At 37.9% G+C, this 25,609-nt stretch overlaps 4 protein-coding genes across 10 annotated transcripts in view; 2 read left to right on the forward strand and 2 right to left on the reverse strand.

Moving 5' to 3' along the window:
• The window catches only part of crp1 (C-reactive protein 1), a 76,160-nt gene extending 63,920 nt beyond the window's left edge, over positions 1-12,240 (reverse strand). Inside the window, exon 1 of the mRNA XM_073941129.1 lies at positions 11,624-12,240. The gene's annotated coding sequence lies outside the window, so the exon portion shown is untranslated. The remainder of the gene's footprint in view (positions 1-11,623) is intronic.
• The window catches only part of mybpc2b (myosin binding protein Cb), a 218,292-nt gene that overhangs the window by 17,650 nt on the left and 175,033 nt on the right, over positions 1-25,609 (forward strand). The window lies entirely within an intron of this gene.
• crp7 (C-reactive protein 7) lies at positions 3,500-25,450 on the reverse strand. 2 transcript variants are annotated; one of them, XM_017353793.4, is made up of 3 exons: positions 25,421-25,450; positions 4,341-4,406; positions 3,500-4,240 (listed from the first exon to the last, which is right to left on the reverse strand). In XM_017353793.4, the coding sequence occupies exons 2-3, from the start codon at positions 4,390-4,392 to the stop codon at positions 3,615-3,617; spliced, it is 678 nt and encodes a 225-aa protein (XP_017209282.2). In that variant the 5' UTR covers positions 4,393-4,406; positions 25,421-25,450; the 3' UTR covers positions 3,500-3,614.
• si:ch211-234p6.5 overlaps positions 8,690-25,609 on the forward strand; it is a 50,177-nt gene continuing 33,257 nt past the window's right edge. For 2 of the 6 annotated variants that reach the window (XM_073941122.1, XM_073941125.1), the window contains exons 1-2: positions 21,943-22,068; positions 25,443-25,515. In XM_073941122.1, the coding sequence (XP_073797223.1) occupies positions 25,444-25,515 (72 nt within the window). In that variant the 5' untranslated portion in view covers positions 21,943-22,068; position 25,443. Of the gene's footprint in view, positions 8,881-21,942; positions 22,069-25,442; positions 25,516-25,609 lie in introns of those variants that run through there. The other 4 variants (XM_005162889.6, XM_021470403.3, XM_073941123.1 and 1 more) reach the window with 4 other exon arrangements.

A 25,609-nucleotide genomic window follows, 5' to 3' on the forward strand; every position in this document is an offset into this window, starting at 1 on the left:
ATATATATATATATATATATATATATATATATATATATATATATATATATATATATATATATATATGAAAAGTGTTTTTAAACTAAATACTCTTTATTTGGTTCGCACATGTACTTGCTAAATTATTTCAACGAATAAATTGCAATATTTAAACCACTTTTTCATTTACCAGAAACAAATTATATATATAATAAATAAATTATATTATAATAAATTATATATATAATATATTATATATAAAACACTGAATTTATAATTTTTTTGTGCCACCTCAAAATTTAGTGTGGCCTCTTCTGGCCACCCCTAAGAAAATTTTCTGGGGGCGCCACTGCTCCTGGTCGGTGCGATGACACACGAACAAAATGTCGACGGTAGGACACACCTACTGGTAGCTTCTTTTGCACTCATCAGAAACCTAAGGGTGACGTCACGGATACTACATCCATATCTTTTACAGTCTATGGTACTTCAAATTTCAACACAATAACTCGCATATGGCAGCATAAGTGTGTTATATAATACATACATTGATTTATTGTCCAGGATAAAGCTTGCTTTATACACTATTGCAACTAATTTTGATTTCTCATTATTTATTTGCGGTTTTTAACTAATTTTACGATCCAATACAACACCAAGAAGCATAATTGCGTATACTCTATTACTTCAATATCGGTTGTTAAATCTATATTATGGCTTCTTTTTAATTTCCCAAATGACATAACCTTTGTTTTACTTATAGTTATGCTCATACATTTTGGTCGCATTTACACTGCACTGTTCAAGTGACTCAATTCAGATTTTTTTTCTCTCTCATGTGGCACAGATGAGATATGGTCCGTGCAAGTATAAGCAGGATTCAAATCACATGGATTCCGATTTACTCAAATCAGATTCAGGCTTTGTTTGCATGTGGAAATGTATCCGATATGAATCGGATCTGTGTCCTCGTGTCTGCAGTGTAAGCAGGTAGATCGGATTTTCACCTGTCAATGCGAGTCGTGCATCAATAAAAAAAAACATAGCAAATGACGTCAAGTCTCCCACTTTCATTTCAGAACAGACTTCAGCAAATGTGGGATTTTTAATTAGAGCATATCTTTATGGGTGTGGATTTCCTTTTAATCAGATTTTTTTTGTGTTGGAGTTTTTAAATTTTGTTTGCTTTTTATTATTCTCATTCTTATTCTAATTTTGGTGGGGAAGAAGAAAAAAAATTACCTTTATTGCTAAAGTGTATAAGAATGGAAAATTTGAATTATGGGATAATTGGAAGTTAATAAGAGTGTTGGGAGTAATAAGCCTGAATATAGCAAGTATACATCTTATTAAAAGAAGATATCGGAGTGACTTCAAGAGGGAAGAGGCTGCACCACGGAAGAGGAGAACCAAGAGTGTGGAAATTATAAACTGAATCCAGAAAAGTTAAAGAAATTGAGTTAAAAGGGGTTTTGGGCATCATCTAACAATGAAAGAGCACTGTGATGTTAGAGATTATTTTGTATAAGAGGTAAAACAAAGATTTAGGCAAAGGCCTGCAGTAATGACAGTTAAAACATTTGTGGGGATTTGATTAGCTGTTTTTGTTTTTGTCTGCTCCAATGAGGAGCAGAAAGGGGGATTATTGAATAATAGGAACCATTTTTTTTATTATTTTTTGTCTCTTTTCTTTTAATCAAACAATTATTTGTATTGGTCATGTAAGGGTCATATATTAACTGAACTTCTAATGTTGTGGGTGAGTGCTGTGCATACTAATTAGCAGTTTTGCAGAAGTAGATAGATGCGGGTCCAAAATTAAATTCAGCTCTGCAGAAACTTCCTGTCTGAAGAGAGGTGTTAAAACTAAACATAGAACACAGAAAGATGTATACTTTGTTGTTGGGCAGAGAATTCATAGAAAAAGAGGAAGTATGCCGAAGGGGCGGCCAATGGAGGACTGAACAATGACTGACAAGTGACGTTACACCAAAACTCCACCTGTTAAGATCGTTGGTGTATATATGCTGGAGTCAGGAAATGTATGTGAGTTGCGAACCTCTTGAATGTAATTCTTGTATTGCATTGGGGTAATGTAACCCAGAGCTCTGTCATCAAATTATTCATTTGTATCCAATAAATTGTTACGATTTTTGACATTGAAGAAAAACCTCTCCAGACCTTTTCTCTTGAACACGCATGGAATAGAGATTGATATTCCAACAATACTTTTATAAGCTAACTAAAAATCACTCAATTTTCTTATTCGTTTCTTTCAACTGTATTTTGACTTCATCATTAAACTTCTTCACATGGTTACATGTGAAAGAAAATCTGTTTTCTTAAACTCTCTTATTCTGTTTCAGTTCTTTTATCAGATTAGAACTGTAAATTTTTTACCCGATGACGTGAGTTCAATTTTTCATGTTTCAATTTCTTCTTTACGCATAAAAAATTTTCTGTTACCAACCTTTTCTAGTTTTTAATTTCCCATCTTAATTTAGATGATTCAACATAATATTTTGCTTTTAGTAAATCTTTACTTAAATAATCAATTCCATTAAAATTTATAATTCAAATGACTTCCAGTTACCAAAAGTTGTTTCTTCTTCTTTAGTCACCACCATACATTGTACTTCCTCCTATATCCTGTTCATGCCCTGTATCAGTAAACCTATCAAAATTTGCAAAAATAGTTAAATATCATTTCAACATTATACATTTAGAGATTCATTGTATATTTTCCTTTAAGTCTTTTTCTTAGTTATTATTTTAATAACAAAATCTTAATAAATTCTGTCTCTTTCATATTACCAGTCATCATATGGTCTCAAATGGTTCTTGACAGCACCACCTAACCAATATAAACTAATATAAAACGAGTGTATAGCTAAATCTCGTGCATAAATCATGCCACGGACATCACATTAAGATGTCTAAAGGTTTAAAAAAGCCTATATACCAAAAGAAGATGGACAAATCAGAAGCTTTCTGTCATAAACTATAGTAAAACAGCTTGTCAAAAGCTGTGAACAGAAACAGGAATAGAGAAAAGAGCACTCTTTAATTATCAGCTGTCAGTCAGCGCCCACTCTATTTTCCCTCTGGTCATTTCGCCTTTGCCGTGTGCTGTGTAAAATAATGCACACGATCAGATACGAGTCACTTTTAAAAGATGATGTAAGCAGGTCATCAAAAGAAAAAATCGGACACAGTCACAAAATCGGAATTGACCATCAAGATCTGCAGTGCAAATGCAGACTTTGAGAATTTGCATCAAAAAAGTGTTTGTTTTTCAGTGTTTTATTCCTAAAATGTTTACTGCAATATTCCAGTTTTCTTTTTAAGTTTCATTTGTGTATTTGGATGAAACCAGTCGTAGTTTTACTAAAGAGAAAAGTCCCCTACAGGTACTGATTAACATTTCCATTTATGAACAGACTACCACTTTAAATAAGCCACAGAGTAAACGACTGTATCATCAGTTGTTCACAAAAAGAAGGAAAACAGACTGCAATTAAAATGCTGAGAAAGATTTATTTGATAGGCCTTACAGCTTTTATTAAAATAGATAAACAGACTATAAAGATAGACACAACCACGTGAAACACACAATGAGTTACAACAGATCAAGATCAGAGATTATCATTAGCCACCGTCACATTTCCCACAACATCATATTTGACGGTGTTCCAGTCAAACACATTTCCCGCTGGCACATACGGATCCTGGTTTGAATACAAAGCCTTAATCTGGATCTCAGACAGAACATAATCCCACAGTTTCACATCTGTAATTTCACCAATAAAGCACTGATTTGCGTCAAACGAACCTACATATGAATCAGGGTCCTGTCCGAGCAGTACGGTGCCGCCAGGTCTGACAGAGGCATCTTTCTTATAGATCTGGTACAAACTGCGACGCCCATCCACCCACAAAGCAGTAAGACCAGTTGCAGACTCCCAGGACACGCAGAGATGTGTCTGAAATGTGGAGAGAGGGGGAAGATAGAAATGTGCTGCATCGCTACTAGACTGAATATACATGGACAAACGGCCATCGTTCTCTCTCCACACATTGAGTTCATCAACTTCAGAAGTGCGATAGGCGAACAGAATGACTTCCCGCCCGCCCTGGAGCTCGGTCGCCACACGCATGCAGAGAGTAAACGCTGACAGATTCAGGAGTTTATCAGGAGTCAGTTTAACATAGCTGGTAGCAGTTTGGGTTGGAAACAGAAGAACTTTTCCACCAAGACCCACTGTGAGAGAAAACCAAAATATGCGTTAAAAATAATGAAGCAAACAAGCTAAATTCTGCATTAAAGCTAACTGTGTGCTCTGTTGATTTAAGAGTTTTACCTTCAGCAGCTGCTGGTGTCAGAATGAGCAGAGTGAAAATAAAGCCCAACATCTTTTGCTGCAGGTCTGAAAGAAAATAATGCAAAAATACCCATAGAGAACATTCTTCACTGCTTTAACTTTCAGCATTAAAGACATCTGCTTATAACAAACAGTTTTCAGAGACTAATACACAAAGTCTTCACAATACTGTAAATAATATTTACCAAATTTATTGTTCAACAACTGTTGTCAGACAGATGATCACTTGTTGGTCTCCAAGATGCTCTTAGCCCGATGTCTCTCCATTATTTATAGGCAGAATAGGCGGATCCAAGTGTTAAACACCTAACAGATATTTTAATACATTTGTTTATTTTAAGGGGTAAAAAAAGAAGCTGCCGTGTTTATTTGGGAAATTTAGATTAGACTAGATTAGATTCAAGTGTATTGTCACTACACGTAATGTACCAGGTAACAAAATCCAGTTGGCGTCTAACGAGAGTGCAAATATGAGCAGTAAGTGCAGCGCAGATCTATTTACATATGCTACAATGAACAGACAGAGGTAGTATTATTAATATGAATAAGCTGAGATGATAACTACTAAAATTGTAAAAGCATATTACATAATATAAGGATGAATATATAAAGACACAATTTAAATGTAACAATAGATGTACACTATTACAGACACCTATGAACTTAATTTACAAATGGATATCATCAGATCAATATTGTAGAGCCAAATAGTGATGAGAAGTTTGGATCATTTTACTGACTCTAACCTTTTGAGTCTTTTTCCGAGTCATTTTTCAATTTCCCAAAATATTAATAAAAAGACCCTATTGTGGGTTTTTAAAAAAATGACCTTCCATGTAGTGCATCACAGCTCTAAGTGAAGTGAAATATCTAGCGAAGGCATAAATCTAAAAGTAGACATTGTTTAAAACTATTGATTCTGTAACGACGGGGGTGGAGTAACAGATACAACTTGAGGTAAGATCCAATATGCAGGTTTATTCAGCGTCAGGCAAGCAGTGGTCATACAGGTGCAAACGGATATATATAGACAGTCCAGAATCGTGGTCAGATAAACAGGCAAAAGGTCGTAAGGCAGGCGGCTAAACAGGAGAACAAGGAAAACAAGGCTAAGGTCTAACACGGAGAAACAAGACAGGGAAACGCGTTGTGATGTCATAAAATGCGAACAAGACTCAGCAACCTGGATGGGTTCATGAGTGGCTTATGAATGGAATGCTATCAGTCCATGACAAGGTTCAGCTGGTGATTGTAATCAGGGTAGATGAATGAACAGGCGTGCGTGACTGGAAGAAGTGCATGTATGAAAATGTAGTCCTGGGATATGCGGAAGTGTAGTCCTGGTGTTCGTGTGAGAACCAGCAATCTCTGGAAAGCGATCGCTGGTTGTGTAACAGATTCATTCATAAAAGAAACCTTAGTGCTTCAAATAAATCGTCTTGATAACGAGTCTCCAGCGTTTCAGCGTGATGTTGATTCAAAACTTAAGCCCCGCCCAATTGTTGCGCATGGAAACCTGGGAAAATTGAAACTTGCGGCCCCGCCCACAAACACTGTAGCAGCCCCCGGTTGAATCAAGTCATGTAGACGCTGTGCTCAGCTGGATATTATTGGAAGTGTGAGGGGAAAGTTAGTATTAATTTCTCTACCCAAAGATGAAACTGTGAAGAGTCAATGGTTCAGGTTTATTTTTGCAAAAATACCTCAGCATTATCGACCCAGCCTTGTGCTGTGTTTCCTGGAATCTACACGCTTACAACAGGGGATTCGTCAGCCGTTTGTTAAAGGAAGGATCAGAAAAGAGTATTGATGTAAGCCACTTCTCAGAGCTTAATAGGAACTTTATCATTACACAGTTGATGGATCAGTTTCTTTCTCCATTTCACAAGTGTAAGTAAGTGCAATTAAAATGGTTGCCTCCTTGTTTTCGCTAGCTAGCAAATGATGTATTTAATAGTGTTTTGTTACTTGTAACTGCGTGTTCTGTATCTGGTTCATTTTCTCATATTGCGTCTAATGCCATGTTAAAAACGCAACGCATGCTGCTTTGTTTATGGATTTAAATGTGTCTAGAAGAAAGAGGAAATAATCATTTATTCTTTACCTGGTCTTCTGTCTTTGATTATGTCAGCTCACCACTTCTGACCGGTCTTCAATTTTGAGTTGTTCATGTCACACAGTCCTAAATAAGCTTAACCAATGCAAACAGTCTGAGCTAAAAGGAGCCATGATTAGTTCACCTTTTGAGTCTGCTGGTTTTTGAATCGTTCGTTCATCATGTGACAGCATGTAAAGAGAGATGACTCAAACCCAAGGATTCGAGAAATGAACAGATCAAATCTTTTCCCGACTCTAAATGCATATGATTGGCTTCTTTCTTTTATGTGATGAACGAACAACTCAAATCGAGGACTCCAGAAATAAACGAATCAAATCTTTTTCCGGCTCTAAATGTATACGATTGACTTCTGTTTTTTACGTGATGATCGAGTGACTCAAACCCGATAGAAGACTCTAAAAATGAACTAATCTTCTACTCCACCTGCACAAATGTTCGTGTAGGCAAATGAACGAATTACTCCCTGAGGGGTTCTCGAGTCATACAAAAGCTTCATTCAAAATGAACGAATCGTTCAAGAACAAACCATCACAACAGCCAGTGTCAAGTTTGGTGAGGGAAAAGTCATGGTTTTGGGTTATATTCAGTATGGGTGTGTGCGAGACATCTGCAGAGTGTTTGGCAACATCAACAGCCTGAGGTATCAAGACATCTGTGCTGCCCATTACATTACAAACCACAGGAGAGGGCAAATTCTCCAGCAGGATAGCGCTCCTTCTCATACATCAGCCTCCACATCAAAGCTCCTGAAAGCAAAGAAGGTCTAGGTGCTCCAGGATTGGCCAGCCCAGTCATCAGACATGAACATTATTGAGCATGTCTGAGCTAAGATGGAGGAGGGATTGAAGATGAATCCAAAGAGTCTTGATGAACTGTAAGAACGCTTTCTTTGCCATTCCAGATGGCTTTATTAATCAGTGATTTGAGTCATTGCAGAGATGTATGGATGCAGTCCTCCAAGCTCATGATGGAGTCAGACACAATATTCATTCTGTCTCCACTGCAGCAGGACTTTATATTCTATACTGGACATTATTTTTGTTCAGTGAGGAGACTTTTGTCTAAGCAAAGTCAGACCTTACTGTCCTAATTAAATCATTAAAAGTCAAGGCATGATCATATTTTATTTTGGTCAAATAAGCGTAATCTGGAGGCCTTTGCCTTTCACATAAGCCACTTCTGATACCAAATGATCAACTAGAAGTCAAGTTATTATTTGCTGTTCCTAAAACTTGAAAACAACTTTTGCTAGATAGTGTACAGTTGATTTAGTTTAAAAGATTTTTAGGATCTTAAATGTCTTCCAGCAGATAAATAAATAAAAATCTACAGTGTACTTTTCTTAAAAGAGGAACAAAAAATGTTTGTATGTCAAATAAACCGTATTTCGGAAATGTCCTTAGACTATAGATGTTGTAACAGAGGAAAACAATTCATAAAAGAGATACTGTTACTTTCCAAATGATTCATCATTCCTTAAATGAAGTTTAGCGTGTCACGCTGGGGCAGTGGAGAACCTTCTTGCCTCACAGCAAAATAGTTGCTGGTTCAAGCCTGGGTCAGTTGGCATTTCTGTGTGGAGTTTGCATGTTCTTCCCATGTTGCTGTGGGTTTTCTTTGGGTGCTCCGGTTTCCCCCACAGTCCAAACGCATGCGCTATAGGGGAATTGAATAAGCTAAACTGGTCGAAGTATATGTTTGTGAAAGAGTGTGTTTGGGTCTTTCCCAGTGTTGGGTTGCGGCTGGACGGGCATCTGCTGTGTAAAACATATGCTAAATAAGTTGGTGGTTCATTCTGCTGTGGCGACCCCTGATTAATAAAGGGACTAAGCCGAAAAGCAAACGAATGAATGAATAAATGAAGCTCTGTGCATGGTTTGGTGTCCTAATGGGTAAAATTGAAAATAGTTCAATTTAAGAAATCCCCAAATGTATAAAACTGGGAAAAGGGAAAATGGGATATCACACAAAAATGAAAATTCAGTCATCATTTACTCAATTTTTACTGGTTTCAAATCTTTATGAGTTTCTTTCTTCTATTTTAAATAAAGCTAGAAACCAGTAGCCGTTGCCTCTTCCATAGTATATATGTGGTAAATAATGGTAACTAAGAAATATAAGTTTGATTGCTGTGATAAAAGTGGTAGGATAGATTTGATCGGTGATTTTCCTGTCCTTCTGGCTGAGATGAAGCTAAATGTCACTTTACAGACATGGGAAATAAAAAAAGCGAGAGTGAACTCAAACAGAGGACTCAGTGTTAAGGGGATGAAAGAGGGATTGAGCCTCCGCAGCGTCTGAGCTTCTGTGTGAGTGTGTGGAGCGTTTGTCTCTCAGAGCAAGAGATGCTGAAAGCACCATGACGCTGGAAGTGGCTGTTGGGTACCGAAAACAGAGCAGGTACAGGAAATCAGTTTCCTTAATCTTCACTTCCATCTGGTTTATTTGCTTGCTGCTGTTTTGTTGGGGTTGTAGTCAGTGTTTATTCTTAAAGGTGATGGTTCATTTAAAAATGAAAACCCTGTCATCATTCACTCAGCCTTTACTTGTTCCTGTTTGACTTTCTTTCTTCTGTTGAACATAATGAAGATATTTTGAAGAAAGCTGAAAACCGGTGACAATTGACTTCCATAGTATATTTCATTCCCACTAATGAAGTCAATGGTTTCAGCTTTCTTTAAAATAGTTTTTTTTAAATCTATTTTATAATTTTTAAATAATATTGTGTTCAGCAGAAGAACCAAAATCATGAAGGTTTGGATCCACTTGAGCATGCATAAATAGGGAGTATTTTTTTTCCTTTCCCTTTAACATGGTTCAGTGTTAATTAAATAACTTTTCTGCTAATAAGTAAGGTTGTTTAATTTAATTAGTTACTTATAATGTACTTGTTGAACATACTGTACATAAATTCAACAGTTCTGTATAATCAATTTAAGAAGGAGATTAATTGTATTTTTTGTTATACAAATAAATTTAGCTTAGTTACATTTATCAGAATAATTGAACATGCAGAAAAAAATCAGGTAACTTAAACTATGTAAGGAAACTGATTGTAACAAACCATTTAAGTTCAAAAATGAATCCTAATGAGTACTGTGAACTTAATCCATTTGAGTAAATGAAGCAATTTGAGCACCGTAAAACCTGATAAAGAAGGAGAACTCAAAACAACTAAATACTGTAAAGCCCAATAAGTTAAGGCAACTCAAACCGTTTGAGGAAACCGATTGCTACAAACCATTTGAGTTAAAAAAAAAACATATATGAATACTGTGAACTTAATCTATTTAAGTTGAAGTAATGAGGTATTTAACTAACTCATTACCTTCAACACTGAGTTCAAAACTCTTTTCAAATGAGTAGAATTAACTTTCAGTCAGTTTTGAGTTCACTACACTCATTTCATTTGATAAAGTGTTGGGTTTTACAGTGTTGCTTTGTACTTGATATGCTTGACTGGAATAAATATTTTATCTCAATAAGTTTGTCTTAAAATACATTATTTTTATGTTATTTCTTGTTTACACATGTTAGTTTTTGTTTTATGTTAATATCTATTTGTGTTCAGGTAATAGAACAAAGTAAGTCCTAACGACTGTATAGCTACTCAAATGGTTTGAGGAAACCGATTGCAGCAAACTATTTAAGTTGATTCACTTTATTCATTTGAGTTCAGCAACTTAAACAATTTGCCGCAATCGGTTTCCTCAAACCGTTTAAATAGCTATACAGTTATTAGGACTCGATTCATTTTATGCCCTGTTTACACTAATACGTTTTAGTATTAAAATGCCATTTTACAATGAAAACGATCTGCGTCCACGATAGCGTTTCACCCAGCATTTCTGAACAACCCTCCATCCACACTATACCACTAAAAATGCACATCACGGGACCACACACACACACACACACACTGTGGCATGCACTGTTTATTTGTATGGTAGTGTTGATTAGCCACTGAAAACGTCCGGCAGAAGACTAGCTATTTTCAAGTTCATGGAGTGCCTTTTACAGCATAGATAATATAGTTGGTTAAATAGACCTGAGCTTTCGTTTAGTTGTTCAAGTGAAAAAGGAGATGAAAACAAGACATGTATGAGGACCAGCAAGCACAACTGAAAATGAAAAGTCACTCTTTGTCTTGGTATTGTAAGTGTAATGTAAACAGATGACAGGATATTTCTGTTTTTAGCACTGCTTTAATCTGATCTGATCTTCATTTAGTTTAATAACAAAACATCAGTAAACATGCTCTTTCGCCTAACCAGCTTTACTGAGGTGGAGTTTGATTTATATTCACACATTTGTTCATTTGTGAAGTGACAGCCTGTGACACCATTTTGGGGAAATATAATTCCTGCACCCGCTGGCCTGATAACAACTACGCTTGATAAAGTGTGTGTCTCCATATAGTTTTATAACTGGTGAATGACATGATCTAGTGTTATATTTAATCAGTGGAGAGGGGTCTGAATGCAGACCTGGTGCAGTGCAATCTGGGTGCATCCAATGCTTTTTAATGGGCTCACTTAACCCCACCCCTAACCCTACCCCTCACAGTGACGCCACTAACTCCATTTGAGTGCATTGTGTCTGACACTGCATTGGTAATGCAATCTCAGCTTGCATCATTAAGGCTGCATCCAGATACTATTGAATAGGTGCGCAGTGTTAATGTTTAAACACATCTGATTTCGGCACAAACAAAATGGCGGTATACAGTAGATCGTCTGGGGACAATAACTCGCTTAAAATTTATCAAATAAACCACCCCAAAACACAGAATAACTATTCAGACATGACACAATAACATGAACCTGAACTTTCATCAAAACAAACAAAAAAAATCCTGTATATTAAATATCTAGTGTTCAGACCTCTAATGTTTGGTACCAAACATACATGGCATTAAATTAATTCATTATTTAATTAAGATGGTAAAAAAAATGTTCAACAAGACATATTTACTTGCTTAATCACAGGCCTTTATTGTATCTGATTGTATCCGCAAACATATTGACGTCTGGCTTAATAAGCAGTTCTTGAGAATTTGTAAAACATTTACATGAGAACAAAAGTACAGTCATGAACAGAGGAACACACAGGGATACATTTGCAAACCAAATATTTCTGGAACATGTTTAAACTTGGGTGCAGCAATGTTGAGAGTTATTAAGAGTCTTATGTTTATAAGACATACAGGAATGCAGTTTAGTGCCTGGTAAAGTCAGTGAGGTGAACGGTACCTAAAAATCGCTCTTCAAGTCTTTAAACTTACCTTCCCAGTCAGCTAGGTATTTGAGCCCTGGTGTCGCAAATTTAAGATCTCCTTGACAATTTATTTTAGGAGTGTCAAACTCAAGGACTGCAGGCTAAATCCAGCCCATCCAGGCCCGGATTGGCTAATCGGGAGGACTGGGAGAATTACCGGTGGGCCAGTCCATTTTTTGGCTTCGATGACCAGTGTCCCTAGCTGCTTGTACTCTCAGCAGTCACACTTTTTTTCATTTATTTATTTATTTGACCATAGCCTCACTCTTTTTGTTCATTATTTTGCCGCAGCTCCACTCTTCCTATTTATTTTCTTGCAGCCCTGTGAGCAAAATGCAGCCTGCAGGTTAATGATGATGTAACTATCATTCAACCCTAAATAGCTGTACCTTAGTGAATATAAGAATTTGAATAATTAATATTAATGAATATTACACCTGCTCAATGAAAATCAGACCATTCACTACATTAATAAATCTGACATAACTTGATCAGAAATCTACTGACTATCTAATCTAACTAATCTAATTACTCTAGAGAGTAATACTGTGGTTAAAAAAGTACCGTAGCACCATCATAACAGCGCCATTGTGGTCCAGTGGTCAGCACCTTGCATTACAATGCAGCCGACCTGTGTTCGAACCTCACCTGAGTAATTATTATTATTATTATTTTTTTCATTTTTATTGTTGAGACATCTGTTAGGGTTGTTGAATATTTGAAGTTCTAAAGCAGCTGTTTTCTTGAAGAAGATGTGAAAGTGTCATTAGAATCTGAGTTGGAAATGACCTTATTTTAATATAGTCAGTCGTCAGTCGTGAACTGAGGTGGGCCGGTCTAAGACTTGAAACTCCAGGGGCTGAAAAGGAGTCCCACTCCGGCCCTGGGCCCGTCATATTATTTGATGTGACCCACAAAATCATTTACAAATTAAAATATTTGTGCGAATAAATTTCATATAAAGTCAATGAAAACTGGGTGGTGTGAATGCGAAAGAATGAATGTTTGCCGCAAATCATGTCTTTCATGGTAGTTCAATATATTCAGCGTCAGCTAAAAATTCTTCAGCGGCAAAAAGCATCCTGTGAGCAATCTAGAGCAAGTGACCATGTCCTTTGCATTTAGTGTGAACCCAGCATTATAATTATGGCCTATTTCCACTGAGTGGCACGGTACGGTATGGTTTGGTATACTTTTATGACCATTTCCACTGACCATACCCCTTTTTGGGTATCCTTTGCAAAGGGTAACTAGCATGACAAAATGATACAAACGCGCAGCAGAAGGCTATCCATGTGTTTGGATATAACCACACTTTATTATTATTGTTCATTGATTGGTTTGCTAGAAATTATAACTAAATTAATAAATATTTTTGGAACAAATCTATGTGTTTAACAAGCTAAATTAAATATGTCAGCTAATGGATGTCTACAGTGGAGTGAATTTCCACCGTAAAGAGTAAAAGTAAAGAAATGAAAGTAAAGAGGCTGAATGGAGGAGGCTCGTTCTTTATTCTTGTGCTGCAGATGCTCTGTTTAACTGTTTTCTCGCTAGTGAAGCGTTCAGTTTTTATTCTTACAAAGTCCGCCATGTTAATAGCAAATGCGCCAAAGCAAAATGCAGCTGACTCCTAAAGGGAATGTGAGATGAGACTCTGGTTGGTTAATGCAAGTTATGCTCAAAACACACTCAGAACTCATTAAGAGAATAAGCACAACCCTGTTAGATCATGCGCCGAATGTATTTTTCTGTCCTTAAAATAGCAAACGTGGATTCAGACACGCAAAATGCTTTTGCACTATACGCTTTAGACTTTGCCCCTAGTTCATAAAACAGAGAGCACAGTCCACATGAAAATGGTTCCAGCTGTTCTGGTCCATGTGGCAGTATGACTGGAGGTTCCAGCCAAGCTCCTGAATCTTCAACTCGGTCTGGCCGTTTGTCTGCAGTTGATAACCAGAAGACAGGTTACAGGACAGGTGGACCTGGCCGTAACCTGAGCAGATGATGTGGCGGTCACAGAGGAGTGGAGAACACAAGACTGATTCCTGAAAGAACCCAGTGATAGATGAGTCTTCGCATTGATTCTGTGGGCAACCTGTGACCTACTCACACCTGCAGCTTCTCCATGAAGGACATTCAGCATTCTTCAGCCTCTGGCTCCTAGACTGCAGCTCTGCACAGGAAGTTTGGCCAGAGGAAGAATGGTAGAACCTGCTTTTGCTCTTGGTTATTTTGTTTTCACTTTCATCAATTGGTTAAGTTGGTTCCTCACCATTGTCATTACTGGCTTGCTTGGTTTGGGACTTGTGGAGCTGCACAGAGATTGATTTGCTCTTCAGTGTTTGAACTTTCAGCAGTGAAAAATTAAACCACACTGAACTGAACTGAACTGAACTTTAACTCTGAAAACTGGACTGACACAGTTTCAATCTACTAGAACTTCTATGTTAAGCTGCTTTGACACAATCTACATTGTAAAAAAGCAATAGAAATAAAGATGAATTGTATTATCTGATTTTATTGTGGTTTGTAATGTCTGGCTTAGGAAAAATTTAGAAAGAATATCATGAGAAGTTGTGAAATATTTACTTAACAACATGAGAGGGTTTTATGTTTAGTGAATTGATGGTAGTTGATGTTTGGCTGATAAAACACACGAGACCACTGCCTGATGAGATAATCATAATAGATAATTAGGGTTATAAAAACACATACAATATTTATCATAGGGCTGTGCATATTATGAGGAAGAATTGTATTGCAATTTGTCTGACTGAAATTACGCTTTCTATTTTATTTGAGATTTAATTTAGTAAAAAGCTCAATATTCTCAATAGTGTTTAACACACAATTAAAATGAAATACTTTAACTGTTTATGTAACTGTTTGTATAAAAATAGCCTACAGTATATAATAAAAGTGTCATCATTATATATTGTAAATGCATTAAGTCTCTTCAGAAAAAGACAGCTGTTTACATTCTTCTTGTGCTATAATAGTTTTAAAAATAAGATTTCAAGCATTGAATACACAACTGTCAGCCAACCATTTCATATATAAACATACCTGCATGTATGCAAAACTCTCTTGTGTTCTCTCGGCTTGCATGACTAAAATCGAACACAGAGCTCTGTCAACTTGTTTTAGGCCTGGTTAATTCCTGACATGTCTGCACGAACATCTGATGAAAGTGTTTACAGAGCAGAACTGCTGCACATCCGCTGTTATGAACAGGAACAGTTCACACTAGAGATGCGCGAACGGCGGTTATTGTACATATGCCTGTCAATTTTACATTGTCCTGTTTTTTTGGGAGTATGCTGTTGTATTTTGCACTGTAGTTGTATTTGCACTGTCTGTATTTTGCACTGTTATTGTATTTGCATGTATTTGTTGTTGTATATCTGTATTTTGTACTGTCTGGAGTCAGCACCTAAGCTTTTCACTCTTCATAGCACACGTGCTGCTGATGATGTGACAATAAAAGTGATTTGATTTGATATTCGCAGGCGCTGCGTCTCGCTTTGCCAGGAGAATCTTGTTCATTCCTACAACAAGCAGTGAAAGCGAACGCTCATTCAGTGCAGCTGGCTGCGTTTTGGAGGCGAGAGGGAATCGCCTGAATTTAGGCACAAGATTATTCTGTTTTTGCACAGTGCAAAGAAAAAAAGCCAAGTAAACACAACAAAACTGCCGTTTAGGCTGAAGTGGCACCCTTTTTGTTATCTTGTTCCTGTATGTGTAAAAGCTAAAATGTCTTATTTTTACTTTCTGTATCTATTTGAAAATGAGGAAAATGTTGTCCAAAGACAAACTTTTGTTCTTGTAAATAAATATTTGTTTAAACGGCACCTATGGTGAAAAATCTACTTTTCAAGCTGTTTGGACAGACGTGTGTAAGTATAGTGTATTGACCTTATTCTCCGCAGACGAGCGGGCGCTGCCATTTGAATCTTTTTGGCACGAGACTTCCGGTCTCATTCACTTCCATTCATTTTTAGACATTAAAAACTGCTTGTTTCGCTGTTTGATGTTGCAAACTGATATTTCCTTGTTATATTATTATACTTGGTCTGTATTGTCATGCAAACATTTATTTGTAGAGCAAGTAGTTTGACCGTTTTTTGGCGTTTATTATTCCTTGTCATTTCTCTAAAAGGGCGACTGAAACGGAAGTTCTAAGACAATCGCGAAAAAAGGTGCACTTCCACATTTTAGGATAAGGTAAATAGACCGTCATATTGAAGTGATATAAACACACACAGTCCTTTTTTTTTCAATTTTACAACATAGAAACGGTGTACCAATTGGAGCGGTTTTCAGACCGACCACAACTTGACGTAGGAGTGTGGTCCCCCCGCCCACCAATATTGATTGACAGCCACGAGTCACGATCCTCAGTTTGTTGTTTCACGCCAGCCTTTTTCAGCCAAAAATATCGAGTCAAAGCGATATCACTAAAGGAACACCCTTGCTCTATTTTTAGATGAAAAGCTCATTAGACTCAACACAAGATCAGTATTCTCCACATTACCGCTCTAATCAGAATTATTGGTTGTACATTTGGGTAGGTTTGCAAACATGTGTACTTTTCATTGCGTCTACCTTAAACTTCAGCTGTTTGCATTTCTCGAGGTCACAGAAGCTCCCTGTGATCTTAGGTGCAGCTGGAAAGTGCAAGCGAGTTGCTTCATGTGCACGTCTCTCCTTTGGAAATAAAATAACAAATTTGCCTGCAGGTCGTACACCAGAAGCGCCTCTCTGCGTGGCGCGGCGCCGTGCATTTCGGAGTTGTGGGCGTGGGTTTCTGTCGGGGTGCATGCTTCAGGTCGGCGGCTGGGTGCCGTTGTGTTTGCCCTGGGGGAGGCGCCAGCGTGGCGCGACGATTCGGGACACTTCATGTTTCTGCCGCACCACTAAGAGAGTCTTGTGTGCCATGTCGCGGCTTTGAGCGGCACATCCGGTGCCTCAGTCAAAGTTAATTCAGTGTGCGTTATGACGGCAAATCAATGCCAATATTAATCGAGCGCAGCGGTGATGTTTGCGCGCGAGGAGAAGTGAACCGTGAGCAGATTACAGGTCTACACGCGAGAAAACTACAGCTCGCGAGCGCACAGGGAATCTTCACGCGCATGCTCAACTGATCCAGCGCGAGAAAACAAGTCCCGCGCGCGATCAGTTCTCTCCGCTCCGCTCGCTCGCTGGTTCTTCTCGGTGTACAAGCTCAGCACTTGAAACTAGCACACAGTTGGCTGTAAAACTATACAGAGAGACAAATGATTTTGTACTCTCTGCTTGGTCTGTGTCCGAGTCGTACATGTATGGCTGAATGCTGATCCTAGCTTAGCTTCTCTGTCTGCCTGTCTGTTGCCAACACAAAGCGTGGGAGCTCTTGGCTCCGCCCCCTTGTTACATTGGGCGTGAAGCCGAAACTCATTTTCATGTGAAGCAACACACCCCTAAAACAGTGAGCTGTGTACACGCACACAACATGACACTTTTGAACACATTATAATAAAAACATCTGAACTTTGTGTTAAATTGGCACTCTCAGAAGAATCATAATATTAATATTAAATCATAAAAAGGGGTAAACTATGTGCCCTTTAAAAAAACGCTTTTGATTAACGTAGGCTATTATTTTACTATCAGAGATGCGCAGATTAGCTCACAGAATCTGCCGTTGATATCCACGGTGACCTATCATCATGCCTAAAACAAGTGATGATCGTGTGCAGATATATTTATCAGATAAACGTATATGTATGGGCGGGTGGATGATTCGTATGAAGCTGCGGATTTTGGTGTCGTTTCAGCTGACACGTGCATCTCTAGTTCACACACTTTGCCGTCAAAACACAAAGAGGACCTTCATTCACTTGTTCTCAGTGCATATTTGTATTATATATTAAGGGTTGGGTCGATAGACGATGCCATCGTCCATCACCGATGGCCGATAAGCGGCATCACCATCCTCTGCCCCACGCCTCTCACTATAGTTGTTAAACGTGATATCTATTTTGTCTCTATCTAATGACACTTCAGTCTTTTGAATCTATCAGGTAACATGTGTCAGCATCTACACTGCTTCAATCCTTCACTTTCACGCTTGTACTTAGCAATTTAAGTGAAAACCTCAGATACTGTTGGTTGGTTCCTGTTAGTTGTGCACCTTTTTTACCAACCAAGTTTGTCGACACCACTATAAGGACACAGATCACTCTGCCTATTCATGCCAGAGTCCTGCAGAAAAAGTGATTGACAGGTGGTAATTTGTGGGGAACTTAACTTTATTTCTGATTTGGTTATGGGTAAAACAAAGACCATGCGAGTCAGCTAGTTTGATGTTTCACATTAGAAATCGTATGATGCCAAATTAGTCGACATCGCTCAACCGTATATACATACATACATACATACACACATACATACATACATATATATGTATGGCAGTTTTGTATTTTGCTAGATTCTAATGATTATGATTCAATCGCAATTAATTGTACATAATTTATATATTATCGTTAGTACCAAGGCATTCAGGCACATCTCTAATAGTTGAAATATGTATTCAATATACAATTCAAGCAATGCTTGTCAGGGTTCTGCCACTCTGGTCTTGTAAATTCTTGTTTTGGTGGCAGAGCTCTGACACTACCCATGTCTGGTCCTGTTTCTGTCTCTGTGTGCGCGCGCGCCGTCAAGAGTGAATGCAGAGGGTGCGCGCTGCCGCTTGATGTGGCCGCGCACGCACTGCGTCCATCAGACACGCGCGCTCTTGTACTAGTGTTTGTGTTTGTTCTGTCAGCAGCGCGCTGCTTTATTCTTGGCGCCTCCGTCTAGTTGGTTTCAGTTTTGGTTGGCGCTGAGATGAAGTATGCGTGTTGCTTATGTGTGAGCGCACGGTAAGGTGTTTATCTATCGTGTGCTCGTGTCTTGCGTCTCTTTTCAAAGCACGTGGCTCGGTGTTTACATTGTGGTCACGTGCTTTTGTCGTGTGCTTCAGTGTTGCGTTTATTGTCATGAACATGCGGTTAATGAGTTCTCTCATTGGCTGCATGTTCTTGTCCTGTTAAGTGAGCGCATGGCTTGTGTTGTCTCTCTGTGTCATGCGCTCTCCCGTCTATTGTCTTGTCCCACCCTCCTTGTTAACCCATTATTAGTTAATTGTGTTCACCTGTTTGTGTGTTAATTTTCTACAGTTTATATACCCCTCACATTTGCTGTCCTGTGCCAGTTCGTCATCACATGTAGTTGTTTGAAGTCCTGTCGTGTTTCCAGTCCTCATCCTTGCCAGTCTGCCTAGTCCTGTTTGTATGTAAATGTATTTGTTTTGTTAATGTTTTCCCCCTCGGGGTAGTTTATTTTGCATTTTGTTTTATTTTTATTATTTAATAAAATCCCCATTTTTCCTGCACTTGAGTCCTTTTCCCCACCACGAATGTGACAATGCTTTAAAACAAGTTATTTTAAAAGATTATTTCTTATGATTTTTAAGAACATTTTTTCAGCAATTAAATATCTTCTTGTATAGTTTTAAGATCTTAAGATCATTCATAGGAAGAATTTTGCAAATCTTTTGTAAATCCAAACCCTGTTTATGGCATGATATAATGCGCAATACAGTTTTTTTTTGTTTTTTTTACCACAAAAAATGCTGTTGTGCTCATCTTTTTGAGTGCCAGTGATCATTGCTCAATGAGCGTCTGTTGTTTTGTTCATAAGGCCTCGAACAGTTCAGGCTTTGTTTTGCACAGGCTCAGTTTGTATGTGTGCTGCACAACAGACATTATGCAACCATTTTTCAGACACTCACACACACTCCTACACTTCGAATACTCAATGTCTGCATGCATTCTTGCTGTCCCTCATTGCTGTGTACAATAAAAAACACACTAAATTAAAATCATTACATTGAATTATGTATGGAGCATGTGGGAATTAGTGTTTGGTACAGATAACGATTTGTTTTTAGTAAAAAGTATGAGCAAACATAGAAAAAAAACACATAGCCATTAAATATGCATGAAACATTATATAGTATAGTATAGTAAAAAAAAATAAAAAATTATATATATATATATGTGACTTTATAGGGCACTCATTGAAATACTCATAAAAAAGTGTTACTGGAGGTTATTACAAGACTTTTAAGCATTTAGAGTTTAGAAAAAATTATAAATATATATTAAAATATATGTAAATCAAGTTATTATGTATGATTCCTTTCCCGATAAAGTGTAAACCGTTAAAAGTGCTTAAAATATTTGTAACAAATCTTTAAAAAGTGCAGTATGCAGGGTTGATCTAGTGGTTGAAGTAGGTATTGCAATCTAAATTCAAAATACAAGATAAGACAAGACACACTCACACAGGTTGCCAGATTGACGACACAAACAAGAGCAAGATTAGCCATGTTTCCATCCAACAAATGCGAATTAACTTTATGTGCAAAACTGGATTATCTCATAAATGGTGTGCATAATAGAGCAGCGTTTCCATCTAACGAGTCAAAGCAAAATCGTCACTTCCTGATTATTTGGCGCCAAATATCAACAGTTAAAACGTAATTTGCTGCTGGAGTCTGTTCTGCATTTAATAAATGACTTGCGCGTCGGAAGGCAATCTTGACATGCAGTGAACACGCGGTGGCGTTTGAAGGTTTCAGACGCGGAGCACAGACACTCTTGATTCTGGAGGTCAATAATAATATAATAACATGTATACTGAAACGATAAGGCATTTTAAAATGACCAAAATAACATTTCAGACATTTTAAAATGTGCTCAGCCTGCTGTTTTGTCCATTTACACACATTGTTATCATCACATGATCTCTTATAAAAAAAATGTAAAAAAAATCACATGACCTTTTTAAATACGTATACTGGAATTTGAACGATAAAAATGGTTTCCATCGCAGTTTCTTCGCATCTTTTCTTATCGAATAAAAAGTTTTTCATGCGCATTTTAAAAATGTATGTGCATTTTTTGCCTTCCCATCAACCTATATATTTACGCACATATCCAAAATGTGCATAAAAATGGGTGGATGGAAATGTAGCTACTGACTGACAATCGAGTCTTACACTTTTAGCTTCTCTGTTAATGTTTACTTTTGTAATGTTTTAAATATTTGCAACCCATTCTGAAAGCGTACCCCTATACACATTTCTGGAGAGCGCCAAATACGTCCGAGGAGCTACATTTTTTTAGCAGTTTTTGTTTTCACTAATCCACCAGAGGCTGCTGTGTATGCTTTTTCATATCTCAAATACACCAGGTCTTCTTGCGTAAATCCACCAGAGGCCGCTGTTGACTGACTGAATGACCGACTGACTGATCGACTGACCCACCCTCCTCTTTCCCTAAACCCAACCAATAGTGTTTTCAAAAGCACCTTTATTCACGGGACTCAAACCCCGTTGCCGTGGTCAACTCCTCTCTTCATCTCAAGTCTGCTGACGTACATGGTGAGCTAACTGGACAAACTGGTTGCAGCGGAAAAGCCATCAATACAGAGTACTGCACCTTACTGCCCCGTAGCCTTGGTTTAAAAGATGAAATGCAGCCATACGTACCTCTGGCTACATAATTTGCGATCTCTAGAAATGTATATATATATATATGTTTGATAAGCCTATGTTGTATATTTGCAATAATAAAATCACCTCATGTGGATTTTTTTTATAACTTTACATCTCATTTCGATGGCTGCTATTGTTGTTCAGAGATTGCATTTTTGGCTGCGTCCACATACATTGAGACCACCTTCATAACTGAAATATAATACGCTGTTTTCCACCAAGGCAACCCTGGATGCTGAAATATCATTGGGCAACCTGGCAGTGGGCGGAGTTTCAAATCAAAACAAAGACATATTTCAACACCGAACACGTATCTTCACAACAAAATATCTGACTCAAACATTGTTTTTAAGATAAAAAAGTATGTTCACTTAGCATGTTTCTACAATATCTGGAAACTTACTATGTTTTTATGATTTAGAAGAGTTACATAAAACATACAGCACCTATAAGTTGCAACCACAGCTGTCAGAGTAGAATCTGTGTTCATTCATTCCTCTACAAGTCTATACCTTCCCCATTCGCGTACTCTGTGAACTCATACAGTGTTCAGAGCAAAACAGCTGTCCTGTGTCACTCAGTTACAGCAAAGCAGAACCCAGAATAGAAAGAAGACTCTCCTGCAAGACTTCTTGAGCTCTTCTATAAAGTTAAAGGTTTGTTTTATGAAGGATATCGATCAGCTCTGGAGCACTTTACAAGCTGAAGTCTTTGCGTTGGTTAGTGGTTCTTCTGCAGCGTTTGTATCTTGTGCATGTAGTGAGCTTCTCAACTAACACCACATGTTGTGGCTTGCTTGTGATTGTGTAAGAATGTACTTTTTATTCAGCAAATCAAGCATCCTTGTTAGTGTTATTCCTACTTAAGATTATAAGGTTACAATTAAGTGATCTAAACAAATTCAGTGTGTGAGTTGTCTTGCAATATTTGGGCTTCAGATTTAAATGTTTCTTCATATCATATATCATGTTAAGCAGAGCCATGTGCTGTTTGTGATTTTTATTAATGCAATATTAAATAAAGGCTTAGATGTTGGGTCTTTTGACATACCATAGCAACGACATAGCAGCTCACTAACACTCAAAACACACAGAGCAATTGCAAAGTAACAAACTTATAACCAATCAAAATACCCAAGCAACCAGACACTGCAACATACTGAAAACTTATAACAGCACAGTTACTCTTTAGTGACACACTGAACCAATCAAAACACCCCAGCAACCACACAGCAACATACTGACAACTCAAAACAGCCCAGCAACACACTGACAGCTCAAAACACCCCAGCAACCACACAGCAACATACTGACAACTCAAAACAACCCAGCAACACACTGACAGCTCAAAACACCCCAGTACAAACACTCAATTCTTGAAACACACCAGCAACCACACGGCAAAATACTGACAGCTTATAACACCCCAGTAACTCCTTAGCAACACATATTGGACCACTTAAAACACCCCAGCAACCACCGGCAACATACTGACGTCTAATAAGTAATATGCCAATAAACCTCTTAAAACCTCCCAGTCACAGAGATTGACTGGGTTTCTGTGTCATTACTAGGGCATTTTAAGTAATTCAGTGTGTGTCATTAAAAAGTTATAACCAATCCAAAAAAAAAAAAAAAAAAAAAAAAAAACTTTTTATTCATTCTTCATTCATTTTCTTGTCGGCTTAGTCCCTTTATTAATCCAGGGTTGCCACAGCGGAATGAACCGCCAACTTATCCAGCAGGTTTTTACACAGCGGATGCCCTTCCAGCCGCAACCCATCTCTGGGAAACACACACACACACACACACACACACACACACACACACACACACACACACACACACACACACACACACACACACACACACACTACGGACAATTTAGCCTACCCAGTTCACCTGTACTGCATGTCTTTGGACTATGGGGGAAACCAGAGCACTCGGAGGAAACCCATGCGAACGCAGGGAGAACATGCAAACTCCACACAGAAACCAGCAACCTTCTTGCTGTGAGACGAACGTGCTACCCACTGCGCCACTGCCTCGCCTCAGAACTTTTTAGTTACACACAATCAACCAATCAAAACACCCAGCAACATACTGACGACTCATAAGTAATATGCCAGTAAACCTCTTGAAACACCCCAGTAGTCACACAGATTGACTGGGTTTCTATGTCTAGGGCGTTTAAAGTAGTTCAGAGTGTGTCATTAAAGAGTTACAACTTACAACCAATCAAAACATCCCAGCAAACACACAGCAACATATTGACAGCTCATAACACCCCAGTACTTTTTTGTGACATACACCATATGAATTATAAGGTTCTATCTGACATTTTTGTCAAAATTGAGTTATTAACATACAGTATACTTATTAAATGACAACTTACATTATGGGACATTTTTTATAAGTTCTTTACATTTTAAGACTTTTTATAAAAAAACAAACAAACAAATGTTACACACATACGGTTTGCTATATGAAATGCAAAAACTTTGAAGCTCAATATCTCCGAATCATTCAGAACACAGATAGAACCTTATAATTCCAAGATGACGACCCTCAACCAATCAAAACACCCCAGCAACCACACAGCAACATACTCATAGCTCATAACCTCCTAGTAACTCTTCAGCAACGGACTCAACCAGTCAAAATACCCCAGACACCACACAACAACACACTGACAGCTCATATCACCCCAGTAAAGACACAGAATGACTGGGTTTCTCTCATTATTGAGGTATTTTAAGTGGTTGAGTGTGTCACGCTAAGAAGTTACAACCAATCAAAACATACTGCAACATATTAACAGCTAATAACACCCTAGTAACGCTTTAGGGACATACTCAACCAATCAAAACCTCCCAGCAACCATATAGCAACATACTGACAGCTAATAACACCCCAGTAACTATTTAGTTACACACTCAACCAATTAAAACACCACAGTAATGATACAGAATGACTTAGTTTGTGTCATTAGTAGGGTGTTTTAAGCTGTTAATTGTACTTATTGCTACTAAGAGGTTACAACCAATCATAACACCCCAGTAACTCTAAAGCAACACACTCAACCAATCAAAACACCCCAGTAATGACACAGAAACATACTCAGCCAGTCAGCTTTGAGTTCTGTGCAGTAAATTCCCACACATATGTAAAAATCTAGTTTGCATAAGTACAATAGTCCAGTTATGCTGATAAATGAATAAGGAATGTCAGTGGGAATAAAGGAATGACGTGAGAATAAAATGGAGAGGATTTTTCCAACAATCACAATGAAGTACAGTATTTAGTTTTCTATAGCAGTATTTACCTTGTATTTAAGAGCTATATAATGCAATATAATGTGACATAATGCATGTTTTACAAAATATCTCTCAGCATAGTCAAACATGACTTGGCATCTCTACTGAACAGACTGACAGAAGCAAGTTTCATGTGAGCAATTTGTGTAAAAAAAAAAAAAAAAGTCATTTTATAAACGTCACCAGCTCAAATATTAGATTTTGTTAATATGAATGGGTGTTTTTAGAATTGCAGATACATTTTGCATCTCCTAGATAAACCTTTTATTGATTTAAATAAAAAATAAAAATAAAACAACTAAGACTTTCTCCAGAAGAAAAAAATATCTGAAATACTCAGAAAAATATTTTGCTCCAATATTTTAAAGTGTGGGCGACGCAGTGGCGCAGTGGTTAGCACGTTCGCTTCAAAGCAAGAAGGTCGCTGGGTCACTGGTTCGATCCTCGGCTCAGTTGGCGTTTCTGTGTGGAGTTAGCATGGGTTTCCTCCAAGTACTCCGGTTTCCCCCACAGTACAAAGACATGCGGTACAGGTGAATTGGGTTGGCTAAATTGTCTGTAGTGTATGAGTGTGTGTGTGTATGTGTGGATGTTTCCCAGAGATGGGTTGCGGCTGGAAGGGCATCCGCTGCGTAAAAACTTGCTGGATAAGTTGGCGGTTCATTCCGCTCTGGCGACCCCAGATTAATAAAGGGACTAAGCCGACAAGAAAATTAATTAATGAATTTTAAAGTGTACCTGATTTTACCTTTTACCTGATGTCTGATGTGTGTGCAGGATGGAGGATCAGGACCGGGTCAGTCAGGCCTCTAGCAGCGCCACGGTCTCCTTTCTGCCAGTTAGAGACAAGGTGAATTATTCACACATTTATGGACACACTGGCGTACTTGTTTTCTCACACAATGACACTTTACGTGGTCATACTGTATGGTATGGGTCAGGAT

The sequence above is a fragment of the Danio rerio genome, chromosome 24 (genome assembly GCF_049306965.1).
Source record: "Danio rerio strain Tuebingen ecotype United States chromosome 24, GRCz12tu, whole genome shotgun sequence".
In the NCBI taxonomy this organism is placed as follows: Eukaryota; Metazoa; Chordata; class Actinopteri; order Cypriniformes; family Danionidae; genus Danio; species Danio rerio.